This window comes from Furipterus horrens, unplaced genomic scaffold (assembly GCF_987537825.1).
Source record: "Furipterus horrens unplaced genomic scaffold, mFurHor1.1.pri manual_scaffold_1, whole genome shotgun sequence".
Classification (NCBI taxonomy): Eukaryota; Metazoa; Chordata; class Mammalia; order Chiroptera; family Furipteridae; genus Furipterus; species Furipterus horrens.
The window spans coordinates 6275300-6298720 of NW_028327171.1; the positions used below are offsets into that span (position 1 = coordinate 6275300).

Here is a 23421-nt window from a genome sequence, read left to right on the forward strand (position 1 = left end):
AGGAAATCAGACGCAAGACCGGCCAAAGGATGCCCTGAATAAAACCGACTCTGGTCAGAAACCAGATGGCTCTGCCTCTCTGTGACGCTACTGCCCCCGGCTCAGTCAGGCCCCTAGAACCTCCCTACAGCCGCCGGCCGCCACAGCCATCTGAAACAGAGGAAGCCAGCTCCCAGGGTCTCCGAGAGGAATATTTTTTCCTTTAATATTCTCGATTCTTCTGTTTTTATCAAGAAAGCAAAAGGAAAACCAGCTATCATCAGGTTCTTGCCAACAGGAATCTAAGACCACTCTCTCTACTCATAGGGTTTTCCCCCTTAAATCTGTTTCTTCCTTTTTCTGTGTCTGGTTGACCTTCCAGCTCTCTCCTCTTCTGATGAAATACACCAAGCAGTTCATAACCTTCCTGCTACAGAAATCTTAGCCCGAATCCTCGTCTTAGTAACATCAGCATTATCCTTAGTATTTAGCTAGTACTTTGCCTTCCTACAAACTGCGTTCGCATCACGTAATCCCAGCCACATGAAGGGGACAGACTCAGACAGGTTATGCTTGTCCATGTTTTCCAGCTTCAAGGTCAGGGTTGTTCTTATTAAGCATCATGATGACAACCTACACACTGGTGGTGACATCATGCAATCCTAGTTAAGACGTGATTTGTCCAGCCCTGGCTGGTGTGGCTCAGTGGACTGAGTGCTGGCCTGCAAATCAAAGGGTCTCAGGTTCAATTCCCAGTCAGGGCAGAGACTTGGGTTGCAGGCCAGCTCCCCAGTTGGGGGCCCATGAGAGGCAACAGATCGATGTATCTCTCACACATGGATGTTTCTCTCCCTGCCTTTCCCTCTCGCTAAAAGTAGATAAATAAAATCTTTAAAAAAAAATTTGACCTGTCCAGACACGTCCTGCCATGTAACTGTGGGCGGAAGCGCAGGCAAAGACCCTTACTTCTGAAGCTTTGCATCTGGATGAAGAGACCCCGACGGCCCACACATGTTCCGCTGTAGCTCTCAGAGTCTGCCTATCCTTGTCCCTGGGAGTGCCCCTCCCCACCTCTTCTTACTCATGACCTTAGCCTCTAATTCTCTCCCCACGCATCCAGACAGACCAGACTGCCTGAACAACGGTTGCTAATCCGCAGAATAATTTGTTTTGGATCAGCTGATCCTGATGCACGCTACACTCTGGCTGCCCTCTCCTCCTCTCCTACCTCAGGCCACTCCTTTGAGAAACCGCCGCACGCCAGCAGCGTGGGATAAAGGCTGCATTCAAGAGTGGTTTTCATGTTACAGTCACAAACAGTCCCACCGCTGCAGTACTGGGAGTGTGACGGGGTAGGTGACGGACGAGCTGAGGCCGGCAGACTTGGGTTTGAATCTGGGTCAGTCATTTAGTGAGGCGGTCTTGGCCACTTGTAAAACGTGACCAAGAGCGCCGACCTCACGGGGTCGTTATGGGGGAAATGGGGCTGGAAGACAGCTCTCCCAGCGCTGGTCACACAGCAGGCGGTCAGCAAGCAGCAGCCTCCCTCCTCGGAAGGGTCCTTCCGGGACGCCCGGCACCGGACTGCCAGGGGCTCCGCTGGCGTCTGCACGGGACGGACGCAACTGAGTCAGTCTGTCTGCCCGCCGACTGTCTGGCCTAGAACAACTCCCCCAGCGGTCTCATTAAGGCTGAAAACGCCCTGCAGGTAAGAGACTGTGGCTTGTTCCGCTTGTAACTCCAGGCCCATGACGCTGCTGCCACACAGCCGCTGCTCGTGACCGTGTGAATGATGGTCACGTGTGCGCACCCACTGTGTGCTGAGCACAGAGGCGGGAGCTTACGTACGTTAGCTTTCTTAGCCACAGCGGCAGGGCTGGAAAATAGGTATCGTTAACCCTCTTTTACAGATGAGCACACTAGGACTCAGAAGGGCTAAGTAGCTTGTCCAAGGACACACAGAGTGACCTGAGTTCTGAATCCAGTCGGTCTGCCTTTCAAGTACTTGTCCCTACACCATGCTGCCTGACCCAAAATGGACACAGTGTGACCCGATTCATTGACCACCGCAACCTGAAAACGTCAAGTTCTGTGAAGACGTGCGGTAAGCCTTGGGGAACTACATGCTATTCGGCTTCCATGATTGTACCTCTGTTCTCGAGTTCAAAATCTTAGACTATATATTGAAAATAACCACTTGTTCCTTAAGGTCTTAGATTAATCAATGTAACTCACACCGAATTCGATGCGACAGGAACAGTGAGCCGACGAACATCAGCAGGTTAAGGGTGGGTGAGCGGTGGTCTCGTCCTTTCTGGGGGAGAATACTGAGGTCTGAGGGTGTGACTAGACCGCACCTACATTTAAAAAAAAATTATTTGTTTATTTTTATTTATTTATTTATTTTTAGAGAGAGGGGAAAGGAGAAAGAGAGGGAGAGAAACATCACTGTGTGGTTGTCTCTCACTTGCGCCCCCAACTGGGGACCTGACGTGCAACCCAGTCATGTGTCCTGACTGGGAATCGAACCAGCGACATTTGGCTTGCAGGCCGACGCCGAATCCACTGAGCCACAGCAGCCAGGGCTGCACCTACATTTTTAAAGAGATTCCCCCTAAATCACAGGCTCACAAAGTGCTAAAGCTGCTGTGACTGTCCTACGTGTGATGTAGTATAGAAAGTCATCCTGGTCTCTTAGTTTAATAAACACTGATATAACATGGGGAAAATAAGCAGCTTTCTGGAATATTCTGTCTGTTAAGTACCACTTTTCTCATTGACCTGATAAAAACTGATGGATGACCAGTTCTGGGCCTATAACTAAACTTTCAGCTGATTACGTTGCTTTAGGGTGTCTTTGCATTAATGTAAATAGGCTGCACCTCACCATTGTTATCAGCAGAAACATGCAGACTATGGTTATGTGGTGCATTATGGAAAAACCCAGGGCTTAGGCCAACCACCTCATGTTCTTCTTAATTAACTGATTAATTAAAAGTTTAGGTGAAGAATGTTACTTAGTGTCTGCTGGGCACTGTGGGTGAGGAAGAAGGCCAGCTTCTGCCTTCAAGGATTTGAAAACAAGGAAGTTAGTATCACGCAATTGATGCTTATAGTTAGCACACTGGCTTTTGCGGTATGAAATTTATAGCAGTGTGCACTTCAGATTTTGGCAGCGTTTATGTTTTGAACCAGCAGTGTTTACAGAATAACATGGCCTGTTTTCATTGCACTTGAAACATAATTTCACTGTGTCTCTAACACTAGAGGGTTTATAGCAGTTTCTTTACTGCTATGACTTGGAAATACACCCACAATCAAAAACACCGTTCTAAATGGAGAAATGGGACCCAGCTGACGATGTTTTTCTGGAACGCACCATGGTGAAGCAGTAACTCCCTGTGACCATAATAGACTTGTATATCCTGTTCACTTAATTGCAGAATTAGAAATACAAATGTTCAAGATCAAGAAATACATCTGGATCATTCAGTTCTGCTTTTGCAACAAGGTGGACAGAAAACGGACACCTGCTAAAATGTTTAAAACAAATGAATGCTTACCTGCTGCTCTCCGTCCACCTTCCCTAAGACGCGGGAAGATCAGCTGTGTGTTCTGGGACAGAGGGTTCTTCACATACAGTATTTATGAGGTTTTCAGGGTAGCATTTTGTGACATGCTTTGGTCTCTTTTTAAGCAAAGAATATATTTCAAAAAACCTAGAATGATATTACAGAAAGAAAGTGTTAAGATCTCACCAATATATATGGAAACTTGGAGTCAGATAGAGGTGAAGAAAAGCAGGCATTTAATAAACGGTGGGGAGCAACAGGCCAGCTAACTGTCTGGGGTTAGAACACAAGTGAGTCCTTATTTTATTCCTATAGTGAAATAAATATAAGACAATTAAAGATGTGAATGTGAAAAACAACCCTTAAAAGAAAACATGGAGTGTGGTAAGAAATAAAGCCCAGAAACTCCTAAAGAAACGGATAGTAAAAGGAGCTGCATGAAAATTAAAAATTTTTGTATTATGAAAAAAATCGAGTATAAAGAAACTGGGTGAACTATTCCCGGTACATATGGAAGGAGCTAAAATAGGCAAAGGATGTGACCACATCGCAGGACAAGCACAGTCCAGAAACGCAGACGACCAAGAAATATGTAAGATGGTCGAACTTGCTCTAAGCTAATTAGATGTCAATTAAGACAATTAGACTCCAGTTTCACCTATCAGAAAGGCAAACATTAGAGAATTGGATGAAACATTGTCGTCGTAACTATGCTGAGCAGTAATTCTGATCCTGCAGAATTGGTTAAAATAAAATCAAAGACTGAAGTATATCTCTGTAGGTGTGGAAATGTAAAGATGTCCAAGCCATGCTCGTTTTCTAAGCAGGGTCTCTGTGTAGCTCATTACCTGCCATAATAAAAGGAGTTAACATCTCATTTTTAAGATCTGAGACCTGCTTGGCCCTAAAAAGGAGTGAAATCTTGCCATTTGTCACAGCACAGAGGGGCCTAGAGGGCATTATGCCAAGTGATGTAAGTCAGACAGAGAAAGACAAATACCAGAGGATTTCATGTGCATGCAGAATCTAAAGAACAAAATAAATGAACAAACAAAACAGAAACAGACTCATAGATACAGGGAACAGACTGATAGCTGCCAGAAAGGAGGAGGTTTGGGGGGATGGGGGGAAAAGGGGAGGGGACTGAGAAGCACAGATTGGCAGTTAAAGAACAGTCACGGATGTAAAGCACAGCACAGGAAATGCAGTCAGTAATATTGCAATAACTATGTGTGGGGCCAGGTGGGTACTTGAAACATTGGGGTGATCACTTTATAAAGTACGTGATTATCTAACACTATGCTGTACACCCCAAACCAATACAAAATAGTATTGAAAAGAAACTGTAATTGAAAAATAAAATGTAAAAAAAGGAAAATAAAAGGACTGAAGACTTGCATTTGGTGCTGTGGCAGGCTAGTTCCCACCCGCTAGTAACGTCTACATCCTGATCCCCAGAATCTGTGACTCCCCTGGCCCCGTGTACAGAACCTGTTACTTTACAAAGCAAAAGGGACTTTGCAGAGTGACCAATGGATGGATCTCAAGGTGAGACTGTCCTGAATTGTCCTGGATTATCCACCTGTGCCTGATGTAGACACAAACACCCTTGTTCAGGTGAGGGACACAGGAGGAGTCACAAGATGGCACCGTGATGAGGGACCCAGTCAGAGGAAGATGCTTCACTGTGGCTGTGAAGGAGGAGGAAGAAGTAACTGGCCAAATGCAGGCTTTTCTGCAAATTAGAAAGGCAAGGGAATGGATTTCCCCCTGAGTCCTCAGAAGGAATCAGACCAGCTGATATCTTAATGTTTAGCTCCATGAGACCAATGTCAGACTTCTGACCTCCAGAACACTAAGAGAATAAATTTGTGTCGTTTTAAGCCAGAGTCTGTGGTAACTTCTTTAAAATGGCAGCAACAGGAAACTAATACCAATTACCTTGAAAAACATCAAGAAACAAAATGAGACTAAAAGCAGGCTACTGAACTGTAAATGAAATGCACTGTTCGAAGTTTCCAGAAGTCCAGGAAGCGGGTGAGTTCAAAGCTTTTGGGGAAGTAACCACACGCTCTGGAAGCTGTCACCTGGACCGCCCCCAGGAAGACAGTGGCCAGCCCTGGGAGCCGGGGGGATTGTTTGCTCTGGGAAAACTGCAGGCCTAAACGGCAGACTCCATCGTCAGCATTCTGGATGGACACTTAGGAAAGAGCTAGAAGGCCAGCAGAGGGCACTCCAGGAGGTCGTGACGGCAGGGAGGTGACAAAAGGTGACCGGGAGCTGGCGAGGTCCGGGTATTAATTACACAGGGCAAATAAGTTAATTGAAGAAATTAGTAAATAGACTCACGAAGGCCAAGTTTCTTCGTGCCTGAAAGGGTTTTACTTTACATGTAAATGGGGAAGACTAGAAAGAACCCCGGATGTTGGATTAAATTAGGAAATGTTAGGTCAATACGGATGTGTACACAGACCCAGGAATAGTTATAGGTCTGTGTGTGCGTGTGTGTCTTTTTCCCACCTCTGCTCTCTGAGAAGGCTGGCTGTCCCCACTAAAAGGAATCCGGGTTCTGTGCAGAAGGGACAATTCAGGCCCGGGCCAGGTGAAGTACCAGGTAAGGCTGGTGTGTGTGAAAGGTCACAGCAGCCACCCTGAAGCAGTCTGCGCTGGTCAAATCTAGGACTTTTGAGCATCTGAATGAATGAGGAGGACATGAGAGGAGAACCTATTAAATCAAGTAGGAGCCCACGCGTCCAGACTGCTGTAAACAGAGAGAAAGGAAGAGGAAGCTCTTCCTCACGTCAGAATAACAGCTAACGCACGTACACGGAACGGCAGAAACGGACAACGGCCATTGGGCAGCTACCATGGAGGCAGCTGCAGCAGGCAGGAGTTGGCAACAGAGGCTACGGGGCAGTGCCTGTAAGTATGGTAAGGAAGAGGGGTTGGCACAGTGCTAACCAAACGCAGAAGGGGAGATGGTGAGCTTGTGGACAAACCTGGCAGACACCACCCTCCTGACCAGGCCATCGGGTTCATCCCTAGTGGTGGGACAGGTGGACCTCATGTGTCCCTGTGACCCAGAAGGGCCCGGTTGCTTCTTGGTGTTCCTGGCAGAGGCTTGGCCTGGGTCGGGTCGCGAGGACACAGCGACTGGGCCCAGGTTAAGGGTCTCCCACAGAATGAAGGGCAGGATGTTAAATGAACAGAAAAGCTTCTCTCTTAGCTTCTGAACATAATATTGTCTAGGCAAGATGATCGCGTATCTTAGGGCGCTCAGGAACACTCTTTCAAATGTATCCACTTCTGAGATTAGATGTTTCCAGATTTTTGCTTCAAAAACGCGGTCCCTCTAATGTTGAAGAAGTTTAAGAATTAACACTGATTAAGGAGAGGGAGGACACGAGACAAGAAAAACACTTTTGCGGAAAGACATCTGAGTTATATATAGTGCCATCTCTTCCAGGACAACTGTCCGTCTGTCCTTGGTTGTTTAATGTATGTTATTAGCTGAATGGACTTCTCAGGTCCTGGCTAGCGCGAAAATCCTTAAACTAAATATAAGTCTATATATCAGAAATCTCAAGCTTCATTTGATAACATGGAAATGTTCTGTGACTTTAAACACAGAAGTTAGGTAGGTTTTGGTCATTGAACAATTTTATATATTTTATCTATTTTTGACCAAAAGCTTGAATTCTTTATCTGTCTGAACACCCCAGAGCAGCAGCGCCTTTGGGGTTGGAAACTGGACCTCTGCTGTCACCAAGTGGTGGGAAAGGAAATACGTCTGCGTTCCAGCTCGCCCTCCACCGCCACATTTCTTGTTCCTTTTCAGTGTTGACCTAATTACTTCTACTAGAAATTTCATTCCATGTGAATAAAACTGTACTAAAGTAACGCACATTTGATACATCTGACACATTACACGTTGATTTCATTCACTTTCAGCACGTCTCTGGGTGCTTACCACCTGCCAGAATGTGTGAGGTGTGGGGGATTAATAAACACAAACAGGAACGTTCTTGTTTTTTGTGGAGACTCTGTGTCAGCAATAAAATAATCACAGCAGTGACTGTTCCAAGTGTTTTCAAGGAAAGAGGTCCCATTCTGTGAGGACACACGTGACAAAGAGATCGGGCTGAGACAGTGACCTGGGAGGTCCTTCGTAGAAGCACCAAGCTGAGTTGAGCTATGAGGGTCCAGGGGGAACTCAGGTGGCCAAGAGGAATGGCGGGGAGGGAGGCAGAACCCCGCAGACACAGGGAGGAGACAGCGCCAGGGCCTGGTGGGTGGAAGGCGCCCATGGGCTGGGCCCGGTGAGGAGCACCGGCTGTCCCACACGGGTGTCCAGAGGTAGGCAGGGGGAGCAGCTGCAGGGCCGAGGAAGGGCACGTTCATGGTTTGACTCGTTAATCGAGGAGCAACGGGAAGCTGGCAGTAGGCAGAAGAGGGAGCGCGGGGAAGGGATGACATAGCAGCGCTGCCTCCCGAAGAGGTGGCCCTGGCTGCATGCAGAGGGTGACGTGGAGGACAGCCAGAGCAGAGGATGGCAGGAGGCTGGATGAAGGGAGGCGGCAGCTGGGACCAAGGAGCCCGTGACGATGCAGAGATGTGCAAATGCACAGGAGACAACGTCACCAGGGCTTGGTGACCCACTGGGTGCTGGGATGAAGGGAAAATCAAGGAGGAATCCCAGGTTCCCACGGTGGAGGTCCCAGGGGGTGGGGTGGCGGGAGATTGTTCGGTCTTGTGCATGTGGGGTTGGGGGTCTGAGAGTCTCAGGAGGCAATGCCATCCAGCTGGTGGGACACAGCACTCTAGCTCAGACAAGAAGGCCAAGCTGGAGGGACAAAGCTGGGGGTCAAGAGCATACAGACGGTGGGCATGGATTTGTGTCTCATGCCAGGATCGAGGGCACATGGGGGACAGCATGATGAGAAGAGGCACTGAGCTTTGGGGAGAACGAGCAAGATGAGGCCTGGGAGGGTCTGATGAGTGGTTTTTTTTCTTTTTAAGATTTTATTTATTTATTTTTAGAAAGAGGGGAAGGGAGAAAGAGTGTGTGGTTTCCTCTTGCACACCCCCAACTGGGGACCTGGCCTGCAACCCAGCCATGTGCCCTGACTGGGAATTGAACTGGCGACCCTTTGGTTTGCAGGCTGGCGCTCAATCTACTGAGCCACACCAGCCGGGCTAGATGAGTGTTTTTTGTTTTAGAATAGAGATGACTGCAGAAGGCAGACTTCAGTGGGTTGAGGAATGAAAGACAGAAACGGATGTGCTGAACAGGGCAATCGGTTAGAAAAGTTGGCCTTTCAAAGTGGATGAGAGATTGGGCAGTAACTGGAAAATGAATGAGAATCAAGGGAGATTGCCCCCCCCCCCCCCGCCTCCTCTTCCTTCGGTGATGGGAGACTTGAGCATGTTTAAAGCCATGGGAGAGGCCAGTCGGGATGGAAGAGGTGACTGTACAGGTGAGAGAATAGCCGACAGCGACAGAGCAGGGTTTTTGACAAACGGGAGGACATGACACGAAATCAAGAGGAAGGGTGGCCGAGGACAGGAGGAAGGGAGAGGAGCACAAGGTAGTAAGGCTGCAGCTCTCTGGTGGCTGGAGAATGAGCAGAGTCCCACCAGGCAGCCTGAAGTTCCTCTACAAAGTGACAGCCTGAGGGGCAGGTGGGAGATCGAGTCTGAGGGAATGTGGGGAGGTTGATAACTTGCTACACTGCATAGACCCTCTGCAAGCTGCGGCAACCCTACCGTGTTCCTTCGGCCCACCGGGGTTTCACTGGATGGAAAAAGAGAAAAAAGAGGGGATGGCGGCTTGAGATTGGCAGGGGAACAGGTGTGTGGGGGCCGTTAGCTCCCCAAGGGCAGGGACCTGTCATATCCATCAGTGCATCGCTCTGTGACTGATAGTGTCAGTGCCCAGGTACTTACTACCAAAACGGTCGGCACTGAGATGAGCATTTGTCTGCATTTCTATTTGCCTCTTTTGGTGTTTGTTTAAAAAAAAAACAAAAAAAACAAACCATGAAACAAAAGAGTAGGGAGCAAACACCCTAATTTCCTACGTGACTTCCTTTTCTCACTGGGAAGGTCTATGGACTATTTTATCCAGTTTTAAAGTTCTGGCCATAGTTCTCTCCAGCGACATTGTCATATACCTAAGAAAGCTAAGGGACATGTTTTAATTTTTACCCGGTTAATAGGTGCTGATGTAGCTTTGTCTAGCTGGTTTAAAAGTTGCGATCCTCAAAATATGTACTAAAAATCACATTTTTAATCTATACGATTCAGATGTATTTTTTTCTAAACTCATGCACTTGAAGTAGCAGAGAAAGGAGGAACAGCCTAAGGTTGTAGATTCAGGGTGGAGGCAGGGAGACCAATTGGGAGCCGGCTGAAATAATCAGGCACCTGATGATGGTATCCTGGCCCAGGGCGGTGACAGTGGGGTTGGTAGAAATGGCAGGACCGGGCGTCTATTCTGGGTACATTTTAAAGGATGTGTGGACAGACAGTGTGGGGGCGGAAAACAAACAATGGCCAAGGAGGACCAGGGCGCACGGTTTCCAGTAAGTGGGGCAGGTTAGGGTGTGGCAGCAGCAGGCTTGGGGAAGGTCGGGAGCTCCTCTGGACCTGCTGCGTTGGGGGTGCCTTAGATATCTAAGGGAAGGCGTGGGCAGGCGTGGGAACCCGCGCCGGAGGTTCGGGGGGGGGGGGGAACAGGGCTGGAGATACGCTTTGAGGGCTCACTGGCACTCACATGCGTTTTGAGTCTATGAAACTGGATGAGTTCATCGAGCGAGGGAGGGTAGAGAGGAAAACGATCAAGGCCCTCCGTGGAAAAGCGGACTGAGAACAAAGTAACTGCTGCCACAGGGGTGGCGACAAGACGTTCACGCAGCAAGGGGAGGCTGCGGGCAAAAGCTCCGCGGCTGAGCGGGGGAGGGACACACGCAGCCCTGCCATTTGATAGGGCCCCCTGTTCCACGGGCTGGGGCTGGGGCAGCGTCTGCACGGAGCCGGGAAGGAAAACAAAAACACAAATAAAAACAAAAGAAGCAAAAGCAAGCAGGCAGGAGCAGAAGGGAAGAGATCAGATTCAGACAGCACAGGAAAACGGCGGCGACAGCCTGGCAGGGGCGGCGGTGGGGAAATCGGGCCCCCTACGGCCGGGGTGCGGAGTGGTGCCCGGGGACCCGGCCCCTCCTCCAGGCCGTACCCGGGCCCGCTCGCGGCCCCCCAGACGGAGCGGCGTGGCCCTGCGGGTGTGTGGCGTGGGTGCAGTACCTCTCTGAGCCGGGGAGCGGCCGGACCACCGGGCTACGTTACCAGTTCCAATGCGGGCGCAGCCCCGAGGCCGAGCCGCGCAGGGGCCGGGGCTGAGCGGCCGGGCGACACCGGAAGGCCCAGAAACTCTGGCTGGAGGTTCTGGTCGGGGCTCGGCGGAGACCCGGGCTGCAGGGGGCGCCGGCGGGGCCGTTACCAGCTCCGCGTGGCTGCCGGGGCAGCACCTACCCCCTGGCCTCCGGGCCCAGACTCGTCGCCCTGGAAACGCGCCCGCGGGGGCTTCTGGGACAGGCCGCTGGGGAAGGGCCAGGGGGCGGGGCCGCGAGGTCCGCGCGCGTGCGCACTCCAGGCCGTGTCTCGGCGGCCGGATGTTGGGGACATGTAGCGTGTTAGGGTCCTTGAAGGCGAAGTGGGATGAGTCGTGTGGGCGTCTGTAATGGAGCCGCCCGCGCGAGGTGTTCCCGTGGGCGCGAAGATGCTGCCGCTGCTGCTGCGTCCCGCGCTCGGTCGTTCTCGCCCGGGCACCGGGTGTTTCGAATCCGGTCCAGGAGCGAGGCTGGTTCCCTGCGTGGGCGGGGCGGGGGCCGCGGGCAGAGCGCTCCGGGCTGCGGGGCACGCGGGTGTAGACGCCCGGGTCCCTGGCAGCGGGGCGGCCCCAGGCCGGCAGTGTAGACGCCTGCTCTTAGCCTGTTAGCCTCTCTATACAGTTGGATATCTTTGCAGAAAGAGCATCGGATCACAAAGCAATCCATGTCTGCAGGCGAGGAAAGAAAGTAAAAAATCACCCAGATGATGGCATGCGTAATTAACGAACGTGTGCCTTATTTCTTTTCCTCTCTTCCTCCCCGCACCCCCACCGTATCACGGCCTGTATCCTTATCCAAGTCGCGAGATCACCCGTTTCCTTAGGATACGTTCCTGCACGAGAAGCCGCAGGATTAAAGGCTGTGCGCACTGGGGGGCTTTCTGAAGGTAGATGGGAGTTGGGCTTCCAGGCTAATGCCTCCAGTCGTTAGCCCCACGGTGGGGAGAGTCTTCTTTTTAAAATGCCAGTTTTATTGTTAAAAATAGACACCTTTGATTTTATTCCCTTCTTTGATCACTGGGAAGGATAGATATTTTTCCATATTGCTAGTGACCATTTGTACTTATTTTGTGATTTGCCTTTTCTGCCCTTTTGCCTATTTTTTCCCCCCTTGGTGTTTATTAATCTTTGTAAAAAGTGATTTGTTAGAATGTTTGATGTCCGGTGAAACGGAGGTCTGTGATATACGTTGCAAATATCTCCTCCAGTCAATTACCTTTTGATTTTGTGTACCGTGTATTTTGAAGTTTGCGTGGAGTGGAATTGATCGCGTTTTCCCTCTGTGGTTTTGCAGTGGTTTTTCTGTAACGGGCAGTGCGTATTTCCAAGCGGACTGTTTAATTCCAGCGTGGTCGGGTGGGGGGGGCACGGCTTTCCTTTCACCCCCCTACACCCCCCACCCCACCCCAGCCCCCGCTGTTAAGAGTGCACACCCTCATCGCAGGGGTTCTGTGTTTCTGCCACCTTGGCTGGTGAGTTATCCTTCTCACATGGCTGGTGGTATTCCTGGTTGTGGAGCATCTCCAGGCAGACATATGTTAGACATGTGTCCCCCTAGACTTGACATTTATGGAAAGATGGCTGGTTCATGGCTGGGGGTCTGCCCAGGACAGGAACCAGATCAGCAGTTTATTGTGAAGGGACCATCCCAACCCTGGTTCTCAGGACTGGAGGAATCTGAAAGATGGAGTTTCTCAGAACTTCCTTTCCTGTCTCCCCCTCTCTTCTTGACTAGCTTTCCTGAGTCGATAGCATCGGTTTCTGCCTTTGAAAGGGGTGCTTCCTTCTCCTATGGAAGAAAAAGAAGTCCTTGGGGTACAAAGTGGAAGAACTGCCTTTTAGTTAGTATGGTGGTCCCCTACATCATGCTCCAAGCCAAACATAGGCATGTATTTCTCTGTATTAGTTTCTTAAGGGGGCTGTAACAAATTGTCACAGATCTGGGTGGCTAAAACAACAGAAATTGATTCTCTCATGGTTCTGGAGGCTAGAAGTCTGAAATTAAGAGGTGCTCCCTCTGAAGGCGCTTGGGGAGAGAGAGGCCTTCCTGCCTCTTCCCGCGCGGGTTGGCTCCTGGTGTTCTCTGGCTGTGGCAGCATCACTCTGGTCTCCGCCTCTGTGTCCTTTTCTCTACGTTCACGTGGTGTTTTCTCCGCGTTTCTCGGTGTGTCTTACCCTTACAAAGACATTACTTCCCGGGTTTAGGGCTAATCTGAAACCCAGGATGATTTTACCTTGAGATCCTCAACTAATTTTATCTGCAAAGACCCCCTTTGCTAATAAGGTCACATTCTGAGGTTTTGGATAAACATGAATTTTTTTTGTGGGGGGGCACTATTCAACTCACTGCAGTTCCTATGGTGGTCACTACTGTTATTCTACATAATAAAAATATGCCTTTATTTCTTGTTTTAGATTATACATAAAGTTAGGCAAATCAAAACATAGCATCTGGTTTCCTTTTTTTCAGGAGATCATTGAGGATCTCTGCGAAGCTTGGAGCCAATATCTCATACTTCTAGCATTAAAGTGAGGTCAGATCCTCCTTTTACAATGTGTGTGTATATCAACTTTAAATATGTTGGAGTTTTTGTCAACTACACCTCAATAAAGCTGGAAAAAAAGAAAATCCTGTTAAAAATTGGGTCAAATCTATGATATTGTTATTTGACTAAAACATCAAAGACTAGTGATGTGAAATGATTAGCCTTCTGCATCCCCACTGGATTAAAAAGCTATTTCTGAAGTCCATTCTCTAAGTCAGAGATTCATTGAGCTTTATTTTAGGAGTCATTTGGAATGTCTGGTATTCCTAGTAATTGTCTTGAAGCTCATTGAGATCCCTGTAATAAAAGATTTTTCAGCTAGAGTTTTCAAATTTCTAATTTGTACATTTTCATGGCTTTATTAAAAGGATAAGCTTCTAAAAGTAACTTAGTGAAAAAAGGGACTGTAGGAATCTGAGGGTAGCACATCAGGAATTTTTCCGGTGTGGTGTGGGGTAAATGGGTTTAGTTCAAGTCTTGTATACACGAGTCACTGTTCCAATCATCTCTAGGTCTAAGTCCTCATCTGCGAGTAGAGATAGGAAGAGGGCCCCGTTTTAGGGTGATGGTGCGGAGCGCTTAGAGCAGGTCTGGCGTAAAAGTGGTCAGCTGTTATTGCAAACAGGAACTTCATTTCTCCCAGGGCATGCAGATGGAAGTGGTATCATTACTGACGTCAGTTTTGCCTTATGTGATCGGGGGATGTACACTCTCTAGGGCACATGAGAATCCAGCTATAGTGTATGTTGCTAATTTACAGAGTCAAGAAGTATGCATAGCTTATTACTTTCTTAAATAACATCTGGAGAAAACATGCTCACGTGACAAATTTTAAGACCAAGGTATTAAAAAATATATGACAAAAATCGTATATACTCTAGAAATTTTTTAAAAATATTTTATTATTTATTTTTAGAGAGAGGGGAAGGGAGGGAGAAAGAGAGGGAGAGAAACATCAATCTGTGGTTGCCTCTCATGCACCCCCAACTGGAGACCAGGACCGCAACCCAGGCACGTGCCTTGACTGGGAGTTGAACTGGCAACCCTTTGTTTTGCAGGCCGGCACTCAATCCACTGAGCCACACCAGCCAGGGCTGACCGTAGAAATTTTGAAAATACAGAGAAGACGAAAAGCAACAATGCCCTGTGATCGTTGGTGGGCTTTACAAGAAAAATTACGATGCTAGTGGCTTAAACTTGGGGCGTCATTATTCATCTTTACCAGCTTGGCATGTTGAGCCTCTGAGTTAACACTGGCGGAATCATCCCAACCACTCATCCTGATGTAAATGAATTTGAATTTGAACTATATTCCAGGGACAGGGTATCCTTTCTCATCAAAGGCACTTGCCTGGGCGGGAGGGGAGCAGGCCTCCAGGCCTCTGGGATGTTGGTGAAGAGGCTGTGCATTCGCCTGACACCCCTCCTTGTTCCAGGACAGCAGTGCTGCACCTCTGCCACGAGGAGCAGGGGACTTCAAAAATAAGACTCCGTTATCCAAGAGGACTGGATATCCCCCACGGGGCCTCTGCCCCTAATGCCCTTGATCTTGATGTTGAAACCCATCAGAAGAGTTGGCAGCTAGCATTTGGGCTTCTTACCAGATTTCGAATTCCTCCAACTTTCAGCATAATTCAAATCATCTATATAAATAAGCCGGAGAGAGCCTGTTACAAACGGATCATTTAACATCCCTCCTCCCGCGCCCCAACCTAGTGAGACATTTGCTTGTTGAAGTCCTTGTACTGATGGGCCGGCTGCTGTCTCCCTGCCTCATATGGGATGCCAGTGAAACTTGACCCACCCGCGACCTGTTCTTTAAACAGAAACAGGTGGCAAATGAGAAAGTGGAAATAGGCCACTCATAAAGGAATCTATTGTATGACAGTTCACTGGTTTTCTTTTTAGCCTGCCAGAAAATTTTAAAGGAAGGGAGCCGCTCTTGATTTATTTAAAGGTCTTTGTGGCTATTCGACCTTCCCCTAGTTTGTCGGAAGCCCTGTAAACACAGCCTCTCCGAGGCTCAGTCAGCGTGCTCCGGGCTTTTCCAGCCCCCAAGAGCGCCTCCCGGCTCCGGTCGCCTGTGCTCTGCGCCCCACCTGCCCCCACCCCTAGGCATCTCTGCGCGGGGCTCTGATTGGTGCGCGGTGCAGCCTCGCCTTTTAGGGACTGTTGTCGGGCATTTGAAGTGATAAGGGAAAGGGTCCAGGGACTGCTTTTATCAACCAATCAAACGTTTCGCTGACAGGTCCCCAAATATCCCCGGGCCAATGGAAGGCACAGCCCAACATGCCTGGGCTGCTCCCGGGAGAGGCAGACCTTAAGGGGCCGCGGGAGGGGCCGTAGCGCAGAGGAACGCTGGGCCCCGCCGGCCGCCAGGCTCGCGCGGGGCGTGTCGCTCTCGGGATCTGTCTGGCGCCGCGTGCCTTCTCGGGGGTGTGTTGGGGGGAGTCCTCTGTCCGACTATCAAAATGGTTATCAAAGTGTTTGTTGCCACATCTTCTGGGTCCATAGCGGTAGGTGTCTGATGGGTCGGTGAGCTTTGGTCCTGTGCTATTGTCCTAGGAGCGCAGACTCGGAAAGCAGCGGGGTGGGCCCGGCGCTGGTTTTAGGTTTCTTTCTGGGGGGAACGTGTAACTAAACCGCGGCGCCGAGCGAGCCTGTGCGCCCGTGCTTTGCGCGTTTGCTCTCGCGGCGTGGAGGAAGTGTACCAAGTGTGTAAGCTGGGTGTGAAAGGAGACTCGAGGAAGGGGGCGTGTTTGATTCTAGGATTTTTACCCAGTGCTTTGTGTCCTGTCGCGTTGCATATGTTATGGAATCAGAGGCGTTTTTTTTTTTTTTTTTTTTTTCTTTTCTGGAGCGCTTGTGCCATTCATTCTGCAGGATTTAGATAAAAGTTGCAAAGAAACCACATGCTGTGTAACAGTCTTTGGAGCTAGAACAACCGGGTTACTAAAACGCCTCCCGCGTGTAATTACTTGTCTATGCGCTGTAGCCGTTCAGAAAGTGTAATACTATTATTTGAGGAAAATGATGTCACAGTGACAAGAGCAAACATCCCTAAGGCCACAGTTTTAAATGCTCCAGGAAGCCAAACAGACCGAAAATAGGTCCTCAGGGCTGACCCCCGCAGCATTGCTCTGCCTGATTTCCCTGGGACCAGGCTGGGAATCCCCCATCCGCCTGTCCAATCCCGGCCTTCATTCTGGGCAGGAGAGACCGACTGCCTTCAGAGAGACAGGGGAGTGGAGCCGTGGGCCAGGCTTTGGAGCCGGCATTGGGACCCGCGCGCTAGCAGAAGTTTGGGAGGCCGTGGTGAGAAAAGCGTTTTATTAATCCTGAGGGCTGGAGACCAGTGAGGGGGCTGTTTCCTTTTATATCCAGGCCCTGGATCGTCTCAGGTGACAGCTAGGATTTCAGCAGTCACTGAGTCAGGGAGGATACCCTAGGTGAGCCGCTGGCGGGACAGATCCAGCGGCAGCTGTGAACGACACCTCTCCTAGCTCGCAGGGTTTGGGGAGAGGGAGAGGGGAAAGCGAGAGAGAGGAGCCTGGGTGTTCCTCTCGGAGCCCAAACGATCAGCAAGTGTCTAGTGATTTCTAGAACATCTTCTAACAGAAAAAGATGAGGAAAAGTTCTAAATGTAAAACTGCGAAATATTTCTGGGTTGTTGATGACTTAAGAAACTTTTAGTTGACTTGCAGTGCACACGTTTTTGGATGATTTAGATAAAAATAATTTTTGAGGAAAATGGTTTTCATGGGCTTTAAATATGCTGTTGATGCTCATTGCTGGAAATTTTGCTGCTAACCTGCCTATCTTCTACATATTCTGCAGACCAGGTCAGAATGGCCCCATGTATCCTTCTGGAGACAACGAATAAATTGATGGATTTTTTAAAAAGGATTATTTAATGTCCTATATTCCTAGAGTTTGAGCTCGATTTAGTGTCTGGAGGGGTACTGTTCATTCCAGGATCTGGGAAAAGCCAAGTTAATTCTGGTTCCCTAAGCTGATGTTTTGGGGACACTTGCAACCACGTAACCTTGGAAAAGTTATATTGCCTTGCCAAGCCCCAATTTCCTTATCTGTAAAATGAGGATACAAATAATACTTATCTGACAGGTTGCCAGGAGGGCCTAGGACATAACATGCCTGGGTGCCTGGCATGGTGTCAGGTGCTTAATCAGTGATTAATAAGTATTGTAATTATTAGTTAATGTCATAATTATTAGCTCTGGTAGTTAACATTGTAATATTTATAACTTAATTATTATAATTGTTAGTTAATATTAACCAATATTATTGTAGTTGTTATAATTATTAGTTAACATTAGTAGATCTGAGCGTATGATGATTATTTTTCATAAGCATTGTCCAAAGCCACATAAATGGAAGAATTTTGTTCTTATCCTAAAGGATGAGAACTGGTTATTTCTGTGGAGTCAGTGGGAATAATGTTTCCTGGGTGGGGTGTTTTACCCGGAAGCTTCTTTGCAGGAGAACCTCTGGGCAGGTGCCAGGACTTGGGCTGTGTTTATGGTGCTGGTCTGTGAAACCTTTCCTCCTTATTTGTTTGGCCTATATACTTTATTTTATTATTTATTTTTAGTTTGATTGTTTCCATTTTTTTTTTATTGTTCTAATACAGTTGTCCCAGCTTTCCCCCGTGGCTCTCCCTGATCAATATACTTGAAAAACGAACTCTCGCCTGTGATGTAGTCGACAAGAGCAGCGTGGAATGAAATGCGCGTAAAAGGCAAAAGCAAGTTGTCACCCTTTATGAGGGACCACACATAGGCACAGGGTGTCAGGGCGCTACTTAAACAGGCGGTGTTCAAGTGAGGTGACAGGTTTTTACGGTGACGTTTGGGTGAAGAGACCCTGGCAGCGGGAGAAAGCCTGTGTCTCTTGATGGACCCTCCTCTCTTCCTGAAGGCCACTGTCACAGTGGGCTAGGGGACAGAGGCACAGAGGATAGTCCTCATTGTTTCCAATATGCACGGCCCTGGAGCCAGCCTTTGGGACAGACCCTCGAGGGAGCTCCTGGGGTCCTCAGTCCTTTCTGCAGCCTTGAGCGAGTGTAAACATGGTGGGAAAACCTGGCTCTTGAGTTCGATGGCTCTGGATGTAAGTCGCGGAAACTTCTTTCATTCACTGGCGCCTCAACTTTGTTATTTCAAGTGGTGATCAGAGCACATACCCGGCATGGTGACCAAGACAGGGAAGCGGGACGTGTGCTGCTGGGTGTCTGGCACTCACCTGGCAGTACAGCACACCATGCTGTTCCGCGCATCCCCTTCCTAGGTTCTCAGAAGGCCCGGGGCGGAGGGCTTGCGCTTTCTGTCCTGCGGAGGGGGCGGTTGGTGAGCTGAGCACCCCCTTCGGGGCCAGCAGGTCACCCTCGCTCAAGTGCAGTGTGCTTTTTACTACAGGACAGCGACCTCGGCTGGAAAGGTGCCTAACTGTACAAGGCAGTAAGCAGACGAGTGTCCCAAAGATCACTCTGACACATGGGTGTGATCGACAGTGGCCGGGTGACTTCAGGACAGCGAACAACACTTTTGTCCGAGTAAATGTGATAGGGTCGGAGAACAGCGCTTCCTGAGCCAAGCCGTGGTCTCAAAGGCTCCACATGACACAGACCCCAAGGACCCCCAGACCCTCAAGACGGCCTGCACCTTCCTGGGGCCACCATTGCCCATGGCTCCCTGGAGGGGGAAAAGGGGCAAGAAGTGAAGGAGGGGAGTGTCTGGTGAGAACTTCTGGGGTGCTGTGTGTGCCCCTTCCCCCAAAGCCATGAAGAGGAGACACCTTTGGGAGTTGACCCCTTGTTCCTGGAGGGTCAGCTCAGGGGGACACATGCAGAAGAGCCGCACTTGGACCGAGGGTTCTGGGGGTCTTCTTGAACAGAGGGCTGCACAGGAGGGTCTCCCCGACTCAGGGTGGGCATCAGGATGGGGGCAAAGGCAGCCATGCCATGGCCAGGTGAGCTCACGTGCTTCCTACTCACCTTTCCCTCTTCTGGCCTCATCCTAAGACCCTTCTCCAGCCCTGCAGGACTCAAGGTCAAGGGCTCCAACAGCCAGATGCCTATGCCTTTGACCCCATTCAAGTTACTGGGAAGTACCGAGGGGCACATTTAACTTTTCTTCTCTTTCTTTGGTTGGGGAGCTAAGAATAGCATTTTATACAATATCATGCACCCAGCAATAGTAGACTTCCTGAAGATGCAGTTGCTTGTCTTGTGAGAAATAACAGTAAACAGATCTTCCCTTCCATTTTCCCCATCTCTCTCTTTCTCACAGAAGAAACATGTCAGGACTTTGGATGTTTCTCATCTATCTATTCAGAAATCGTGGAATAAAGTGAATCCCTTTTTCATCTCATTTCAAGCGCTGAGGGACAATTAATAGAGTTGGCAGTAATGTTGGAGAGGTGGCAGTGGCCTTGGCTAGGTTGGTCTGACTCCTGGGGGGTATTGGAGAAGGAAGGAAGACAGAGGTTTGGACAGAATAAAGGATGTTGCCTTCTGAATATTTAATTAAAGGTAAACCTCCCTGAAATGAAGACACCTCTCCTCTTCAAAACAGCAAAGTGATCTCTGAAAATAAAGGAATAAGTAATTTATAAAGTGACACAAATAATTTCGGACAGGTTGGAAAGTATATAGAGAAAACATGGTTAATTAAGATAATAATTTAGTCCAACAACCTGTCTTCAGGTCTGATGGGATTTTGTAATATTCAGAAATGGAGCCGTGAAGTTGTGGGATTTGGAGTCCAGTTTCCTGGAGGAGGAGTAGAAGGTCTGGGGCTCCCCATCACAGCCTCGGAAGAGGGGGCACATGGGTAGAGAAATAAGCAGGTCCTCCTTTGGTCCTGACAGATGTGACACTCAGGAATGTGCCAGTGCTTACAGCAGAAGCTCAAGGAAAATTCCACCATTCCATATTGTTCTGCATGACTTCTATTTATGTTCTCCCCACACTTGCTCCAAACTGAAATACACATCTTGGCACAGCTCTTACTAATTTTAAATGTATTGTGGCTAAAAACCACCTCTAATTTATTAATCTAATGCTTTTATTTGCAATATCCTTCTTATGTTGTTGGTATAAATGTTAAATAAAAAGTAAATGTGTGATTACCATGAATATATATGTGTATATGTAATTTATATAATTTAATTTATGTTTAAAATTAATATTAGTATATATTATTATATTTATAATTAACATATACAATTAAGTTACCACCAAAACCAAATTACATGGAGTTTGTTTCTGGTGGTGATTTGATTCCAGGGTAGAAACATCCATATGTATCTTATTTTTCCTTTAATTGAGAAAGAAACACTTCATACTGAAGTCATTGATAGAATTATTCACTTTGGTAAAAATGAATAAAATAATTTTTTTGGCATACTCTATGAAAGGAATTGGATTTAAAACCATTTTTAATGTCTTCATTTCATCATTAGACAATATTCAGATGACTTAAAAATTAAGATATTGGATATTTCCATGTCAAAAAATACATAAAACTTTAGTTTAAAAAAAAAAGACCATGTTTTGCCTCTTTAGCTTGTTATATATCTAATTTGTACAAATGAGTTCTTTACATTTTTTTTTTCACCCAAATAAGCAGCTTATGAATCTACTCAGATGAAGAGCTTGGCACAATGTCTTGTGCAGAATCGAGAGTCAACAAGCAAGTGTTGATTGATCATTCAACTGATCACTTTGAAAGTTGCTCCCAGAGGTGGTTAAAATCTGCGGTCCAGAGTCTGCTATAGCTTGTTTCCTAGTGTTTGTAAAAGAGGGCATCATGCATTTCTGGGAGCGAGTCCTCTGACTGAAGAGAGAAAATTGTAATTCTTTCTGGGAAGGAGTTCTGAGCTTGAAAGAAGCGATAGTTGGCAGCTACAGTCATTTCACAGGAACACAGGGGCTTAGAAAGGTGTGGCCCTCGCAGCTGGGTGTGAGCGGGCGAGGAGAGCCCTCTGGGAGGACCGAGCTGTTCCGCTGGGTGACTCTCGTATGTGCCCGGAGGAGTGTCCACCAGCTTTTCCTAGTCTTCTTTCTGCCCGTCCCCTGCCAGTAACCTCCACGTGGGTGTTTCCGTGCCCTGGATTACTAAACTACTTTTGTTCGATAATGCTCATGTTTCTATTTTCATAATCGTGACTGAGTGCATTTGAGTGGGTGTATGTGGTAGTTGAGTTTCATAGTAAATTGCCTTTTTCTCTCTTTTCTTCTTGCAATCATCATTCTTCTTAGCCAATTCTTATTTATTCGTTGGCATTAAAGCTTAGCAAAGAAAAGGGCTTTGAAGAGCTCCCACAAAAGCTAGGAAGAGAGAGGGTCTGACGGTGCTGGTTATACCATGATTTAAAATTGGTGAGATTAAAATTGCAGAATTTCAGTAACTGCTCTGTTTCCCCTGTATAATGAAGAGGTGTGGTTTTACTGTGTTCTTTGCTTAAATACGTGGCCACATTATTTGTGTTGCGTAGTAGAGTTGGATAAAGGATTTAATTTATGTAAATATAAGGAAAACATTTAAAAAAACACCCCAGTCTAATAGTTATCTTTCTCGTCTTTTGACCAGATTAGGAAAAAACAGCAAGAAGTCGTGGGCTTTTTGGAAGCGAATAAAATCGACTTTAAGGAATTGGATATAGCCGGGGATGAAGACAACAGGAAGTGGATGAGAGAGAACGTACCTGGAGAGAAGAAACCTCAAAACGGGATTCCTTTGCCTCCCCAGATCTTCAATGAAGAGCAGTACTGTGGGGTGAGTTTTTGGTTTCTTGGGAAGCTCCTCTTGCATGGGTGTTCCTCAGAAATTATTTCAAGCAGATTAATTTTGAGGCAGCATTTGATGTTTACATTTTTCAGGTCGTGACCGATTTCTACCATCCAATAGGTGGATGGTAGATCCATTGTGAATAAGCAGCATTTGAGATTTACAAAATGATGGAAACGATAAAATGATGACTCAGAAGTTGTTGGGATTATTTTAGGCTCCTTATTTTTATTTGAAGAATTGAGGGTACCAGAGAGACACGTTCTAAGTTGTCACTTTTATAAAGAATGATTTGCAGAAGCCAAGCCTTACTATGGATGCAAGATAAATTTGTGTAAATGCACCCAAGTAGTTTAAAAATTGTTCTGGACATTCTGACTACAGCAGCAGTTTTATTGCATACATTTAATGGTTCATTTCACTCCAAAAATCACTTTTTCTTCAGAGTTTACAGATTCTATTTAGTAAATCAGCTTGTTGAAAAGACCATTCAAAAACTCAAAGGACTTGAGAACCTGAGAATTGGAAGTCATCTCAGGGGCCGCCTAAGCCTTCGAGGTCACTTTTCAGATGCCACGATATAAGTGGCCTGTATTTGGTTTTACGTTGCTGACACACCCAAGAGAGGGGTCAGCAGCGACACAGCCGAGTTGGTCTGGGCGTTGTCCGGCTCAGGCGCGGCCACACAGACTCCTGTTTCTGCAGGAGCCTTTCTGTGACGCTGCTGAAGGGGCATCACAGCCCTGATGACAAAGACTGGCAGTCACAGATTAGTCTCCGGGAAGATCTTTTGTGTTTTAAGGTTAGAAAATGAACTCTTCTGAGCTGTTGACAACTACACCGCTGAAGAGCTGGTTTAGGGCCGGACCCACCTGGTGAAGAACTGACCCCTGGGCGGGGCCTCAGGTGGGGGTGGAGCTTCTCCAAGCTTCAGATTTCAATGGACTGCTTGGTTTTAGAACAGGTTCCCCCATTTTGCCAAAACAGCCTCTGCTCTGAGCCCTCCAGGACCTTGTGGCCCCTGGTATCAGAAGGGCCTGAGATGAGTCTGGGCCCTCAGAAGCTGCTATAAGAACAGTAGAGAAATCCGGTGTTGTTTTAGTCTCTGCTGATCAGGTCCAGATCGC

General features: G+C 47.9%; 1 protein-coding gene across 2 annotated transcripts in view; it reads left to right on the top strand.

Annotated features, from left to right (window-relative positions):
• The first annotated feature begins 15877 nt into the window (after nucleotides 1-15877).
• SH3BGR (SH3 domain binding glutamate rich protein) overlaps nucleotides 15878-23421 on the top strand; it is a 28891-nt gene continuing 21347 nt past the window's right edge. The window contains exons 1-2 of one of the 2 annotated variants that reach the window (XM_090271776.1): nucleotides 15878-16000; nucleotides 22097-22282. In XM_090271776.1, coding sequence (XP_090127902.1) covers nucleotides 15956-16000; nucleotides 22097-22282 — 231 coding nt within the window. In that variant the 5' untranslated portion in view covers nucleotides 15878-15955. The remainder of the gene's footprint in view (nucleotides 16001-22096; nucleotides 22283-23421) is intronic. The other variant, XM_090271782.1, reaches the window with a different exon arrangement.